Raw genomic sequence first — 5,661 nt, forward strand, 5'->3', positions numbered from 1 at the left:
AGTCACATTAAAAAAGCCTTAATAAACAGTGTTTGCGATCCTCTCGTAATAGAAAATATTAAGAGCGAGTTTCTGAAACGTTATAAATTGTGAACAACTACTGTTTTATATCATTATCGGTAAAACAAGCAGGACTGTTTAAAGATTAACATGATGTTTTAATTTATTTTTTATAATTTTCAAAAGTCCATATATTCATATACATAAATTTTTATGCATATGTATGTTTATGTGTATCTATGAGTATACGAGTACATATTATTGTTGCATTGCGTTTGGATAATAATACTAAATAATTTATACTGAAAGCAAAAATATTTTCGATATGAGAATTCAAGTGCAAAACTTTACAATTATAAAATCAATTTCCATTCCTTCGAAGTGGAAAATAAAACAATGACGAATAATATAAGAAGAGATTGCAACTCTGGAAAAGATTTAGAAAGAATTTTACCAGCCTGGTGGCTTTTGATTTGGATAACCTCCCTGCTGATGTGCAAAACTTCCCGGATAAGTTCCATAGTGGCCCGGCTGAGGCCCTTGCGGAAATCCACTGTATTGATAAGGGTCTAAGTAAGGAGAAAAAATATGAAGTCATATATTTAACGAATATCACATGGCAAATATTGTTGAGGATTTGGCGTACTTCCTGGATAAGGCAGCGTTGCATATGGATTAAATCCCTGTGGCATTGGTGGTGGTGGAACGTATGTTGGATAAGGGACGCCCGGTGTGGCGCCATATGGCATCGGCATGCCTTGCATTTGATGCGGATAAGGAACATTTCCGCTCGAGGGTACCGGTGCATCCGGAACTGAGGACGCTGAACTGGATGGACTTACATCTGAAAATAAATTTTATTAGATTTATACAAAGGAATGGAAACAAATTCGTATACCACTGCCTGATGTAGATGCATAGTGTGAGGGTAAAGTCGGTGTCGGACCAATGGCAGGGCGGCTTGACTCTGTTGTCAAATCCTTAAGAAGTTCTTCTTTTTCCGTTTTTCGAGCAAAACAAAAATCTGATATTTTATTTTGGAATACGACCAAAAGTTCTGTTAAATCATTATAAAATTTAGTGCCTTCTTTCAAATTTCCCAGCAACTCGATAAAACTATCATAAGCGGTGGCCAATTCTTGATAAAGTTTATCACGCGAGCTGCCGCAACTTCCAGTTTCGGTAACGAACTGCTCGTGAGATTGCTGAATGTCACTAACGAGTGTCACTTGACGCTCTACACTCTCTTTTACTTGCGACTGAAGTGGACTCAAAACTCTTCCAATTTGAGATAACGAAATTGCTGGCTCATCTATAGCACCATCTTTTTGTAGTGCCGTTAAAAACTCGTCTTTCATATTGAAAGTAGCCGATTTCAACTCTAATTCAATTGCATCGCGTTCTGCTTTGATAGTTTCTACAGCCTCCATAAGACTTTTCAATTTTTGAACACTTGGACAATTTGGATCGATATTACCTCCAGCAGCTGGGACTGCTTCTTGTATTTGCTCCGGAGCCATAGAAAGCAATTCAATACCCTAAAAAATATGGTTGATTAATACAAACATACATAAAATTAATAAGCAAGCAAGAGTGCGGTAAGAAATAGTTTCTATGTGTGTTAAGTTGTTATTAGCTAACAAAAACTATTTATAAATCAGTTAAATCCATAATTTACCTGGCTGAATATGCTTCCATTACAAATTTTACTTACTTTTTGATTTTTCTCAAACTTTTGTCTCACAATCTTGTCTGCCTCAATCGCGTTTGTGATTACTTCACGATATTTCTTTGCGTTAGTACGGAACATTTCAGTAAGCTTATCAGATGGTATGCGAGTCCATTTCTGTTTGAATTGATTTCTCAATTGATTATCAGAGTCACGTTCTTCATCTAATATACGCTCTGTTTCATCCAATATTTCACGATTACGCTGCAACAACTCTGGCAGCTCTTTAAGATAAGTATTTATACTCTCAATACCACCCTTGTTACGTACATCGACAGCTTTTTCGCGTAGTGATGGTGGCAAACCGCTACCTGCATCTGTCGTTTCAACAGCAGCCGGTAAATTTAAGCTAGCTAACACGCCGTTTAGAGTCTGCGTTGCCTCCCGAAGTTTCATTATCTCTCCATTCACAATTTCATTTTTACGCATATCAGATGCGGTCAAAGCCCGGTGTAACTCGACTGGTATTAATTCCGAGAAGATGTCCTTAAAATTACTTGCCAAAGGTGAGTTCAAGGGCAAAGCCTTGGCCAGCTGAGCTTTTCCGGGTGATGGCAAAGAACTGACTTCGGGTATAATTTCATTATAGATGAACTCATTATCTTTAGTTGATTCTTCTAAATTGCGCTTGGCACGTGTAAAAAATTCATCAAGATAGGTTGAATTGCCCGAACGTGTTTGCGCTGCTCTAAATAGTTCAACAGCCGATCGCAATCGTGCAATTTCCTCACCTATCTTCTTCGCGGCACGGCATGCTAAACTTTGATATAGTTGTGTTAGAGCGTGAAAACCTGCCTGTTTTCCGGCAATGGCTGGTATCCATTCCTTTTCCCAAATATTACGAACGCTTTCTTTTTGCATTGCCCGCAATACGTCGGCGTAGAACTCCTCGCATTGGCAACACAGTTTAGCTATAATTTGATCTTTCATATTGTCTAAAAAATATACATATAATACAATATGCAAACATACATTTTATACAAATCTATGTAAGTTCCAAACCTTTTATAGCCTTTAAAATGAAAACTTCTTGTGCCTGCGCTACCATCAATGCTTGTAAGCAAATCAAGGTATCCTGGCTCAAATCAGGAGTAGGTTCTGATGGTATAGCTGCCGGTGTAGCACCTTTGAGGTACTGGAATATACCAGCACTTTGCTGCAGCAGCTTCAGAGCAATCTTTAAACCTTCATCGCTATCCAAAGTTTGAGATGCCGCGACATTGCTTTGCAGAGAAGCAATATTGAATAGCACGCACACCTTTTCGTATAGCAGTGATGTGTGAGCTATGGATTTCAATAAAATTTGAATTGTGTCATGCATTATATGTAGATGCAAGAATATGCTTACTTAAACTAATGCGACCTCCAAAAATTGATCCCTTGTCGAATGCATCCTTCCATTTAAAAGGAATTTGAAGTTCATTTACAGGAATTTTGGTTTCCAAAGCGCAGATTTGATCGAAATAGCTATTAAAAGATAAACAAAACACAAGGAAAGTAATATTGCTTTCATCCTGATGACCACTTTACAAACAAACATAAACAAATATATACACACTATGAAAATCAAATTGGTTCATTGTACTTTCCGTACCTTCGAGTAGAGGGTATTACTTGATGAAAAGTTATAAAAGAATTCATGACTCATTTGTGTTATGGTCGTATCTGTTAATTCCCAAGACTACACATACATATTTCAGTATGTTAATATGTACACACATATGTATGCATAAAATTAATGTATGCAGGCACTTTGATTACTGGAATTTTAATTAGATACTTACGCATAGACCACTTCTAGTGAGGATTCATATTTTTCGAAGAACTTCCATATAGCCGTGTTGCGCTGCTTTGAGAACTCGTTTACAGCTTCAGAGTATTTGGCCTTTTCCTCTGCACTAGCACCACTGTATGTACTTTGGATCAGATTGTTTAGCGGCTTAACAATTTCAACCTCCGCAGGCTTTTTAGGTGGCACAGCAAGTATTTTGGACATTGCAGCTCTTTATTTCAAGCAAATAAGTAAATGTATGTATATAATTTGCAACAAATTATTTTAATAAGTCTTTCTACAGTTTCCGAATTGACTAATGATGACGACTTAAATTCTTTTCCAGTGCCTCAAGGCGTATTTAACAAGGTGGTGTTGGCCCATGATTCAATAATACAAGGTTAGATAATTATTGACAGCTGCGGTTTGACACTCCCTTACAAAAGGTTGCATTTACGAAGGACAGAGAAAGGGCAAGAATGCAATCCCTTGTCGCGAAAATGGTAGTAAAAAAGTACGCAAAGTACGCGATTAGTAGTGAAATTCCTTTTGTAAATTCTAATGTATGTGCAGGATATCTGGCATTTTAAACGAAATGTTGAACGTAATATTGATATATCTACGTGAATTACGTAATTTATATACTATTTAGCCGTATAAAAACTGCAAAATGACTCAAAATTAAAATAACACTACTATGAGATTGATGTAAACATCCAATGCTTATGTTTTCATCAGTTAAATATGCTTCATATGCATATACAAGTAAACATATTGCACAAAAGCTTATACTTTATTTCACACCAAAGCTACACTGTTTCCATGTAAATTTGCAAAGAAGCAACACGGTGCCACTGCTAAGGGAGCGGTGCGAGAGAGACAACTGTCAGTTTATCGAACCTTGTATTATTGAATCATGGTGTTGGCCGTATATAAGTAAAAAATTACACTAACAATTTATACGCTGATGTCCATACTGTCATTGGTATGAGTTACAAAAAAAACATCATTTTGACGTAATGGCCTCTACGGCGAAAAACTCAGCTGTCGCCCCAACACCACCTTGTTTAATACACCTTGCAGTGCCTGGTGCCTTTCAGATTTCAGATTTTATTTGCTTATCCCACTTCGGTTCGGTTTATCATTTCTCTTTCATGCTTTATTTTGTTATTCGGATAGTATGACCAGGTGGCTTTAATTTATTGAAGGATGAGTATATTTTGTCGTTGATTTTTGGCTTTTATAAGGGTCGTCATCTAAAGTGATAAAGTGATTAAATGCTTAAATGTATCAGTTTATCCACTTTCTTACATGAACTTATCTCGGTAAATAATTACATAAAATGGTTGATTATATATCTTATATGGTTAGCACTGTTGCCAACTTGGTGCGTTTCGCACTAAATTTAGTGATTTTCTTTATTGAAAACGCAAAGGTTTTAGAGTTTAGTGCATGGTGCTTTTGTTACGTCAAGTTTGTCAAGAGTTTATCACTTTTAATGAAGGTCCCTAATAAGAAAATGAAAGAAAAAAATTTTGGTTATGTTTTTTCGTAGCAAAACTGTTATCAAAGGATGAAGGAAATGTTAACGGAAACACTAAAAGGCGGTACGAACAGCTTACTGTCCACCTCCCAAAATTTGTTTTCAAAGTTTTTTCGTTGTCGGTCCGAACATGGTATTACCGCCCTATTCCCACAACACTGACAAAATTCTTCATATGACTATTGTCACAATTACTGCGCCTAAAACACAATATAAACATTGTTTCGCCGTTGTCACTTACTTAGTAGTAAAGGCAATAGTCAGCCGCTGAGTTTTTTCAGTGGTGTGGGAATAGGGCGGTAAGTCTAGGTTCATTCAGAGTAACTTCTGTCGCGGCAAATCGTTACTTAAGGAGAGTGAGTGACGAGGAAGGGGGAAGGGCACTGTAGAAATCCAAATTTCTCTAACGTTAGAGACTGTGTTTGCTGGGTTCACTTCTTCTTCTTATCCGCCATGTTAGCTATCTGACAGAAAACGTGTTTCGTATTTTTTGTTGTACCAACTTTTTCAAAAAAAAAAAAATCCANGAGCTATAAGAGCCACCGCACACCACAGACTTTATCGGCCGGCTATTTAAATGATAGGACTCGCTTGAAATATGTACATGAAGATGTATGG

The 5,661-nt window shown here is 36.9% G+C and overlaps 1 protein-coding gene across 1 annotated transcript; it reads right to left on the reverse strand.

Annotated features, from left to right (window-relative positions):
- Positions 1 to 141: 141 nt before the first annotated feature.
- On the reverse strand, positions 142 to 3,845 carry ALiX (programmed cell death 6-interacting protein-like protein AliX). Its single transcript, XM_017638664.1, has 7 exons — positions 3,514 to 3,845; positions 3,078 to 3,196; positions 2,732 to 3,013; positions 1,715 to 2,664; positions 899 to 1,538; positions 647 to 844; positions 142 to 569 (listed from the first exon to the last, which is right to left on the reverse strand). Exons 1-7 carry the CDS (start codon positions 3,723 to 3,725, stop codon positions 451 to 453), a joined length of 2,520 nt encoding a protein of 839 aa, XP_017494153.1. The 5' UTR covers positions 3,726 to 3,845; the 3' UTR covers positions 142 to 450.
- Positions 3,846 to 5,661: the final 1,816 nt, after the last annotated feature.

The sequence above is a fragment of the Rhagoletis zephyria genome, unplaced genomic scaffold, assembly GCF_001687245.7.
Source record: "Rhagoletis zephyria isolate East Lansing unplaced genomic scaffold, Rhagoletis_zephyria_1.1 Rzeph_scaffold_26058, whole genome shotgun sequence".
Lineage (NCBI taxonomy): Eukaryota > Metazoa > Arthropoda > Insecta > Diptera > Tephritidae > Rhagoletis > Rhagoletis zephyria.

What these genes read in the sequence shown, in the direction of transcription:
- ALiX (XM_017638664.1), bottom strand. Translation starts at nt 3,725, where the DNA reads ATGTCCAAAATACTTGCTGTGCCACCTAAAAAGCCTGCGGAGGTTGAA. An exon ending in TCACTAGAAGTGGTCTATGC is followed by an intron (nt 3,197 to 3,513) that starts GTAAGTATCTAA and finishes ATCTTTTAATAG; the next exon opens with CTATTTCGATCAAATCTGCG. An exon ending in TGCATCTACATCAGGCAGTG is followed by an intron (nt 845 to 898) that starts GTATACGAATTT and finishes ATTTATTTTCAG; the next exon opens with ATGTAAGTCCATCCAGTTCA.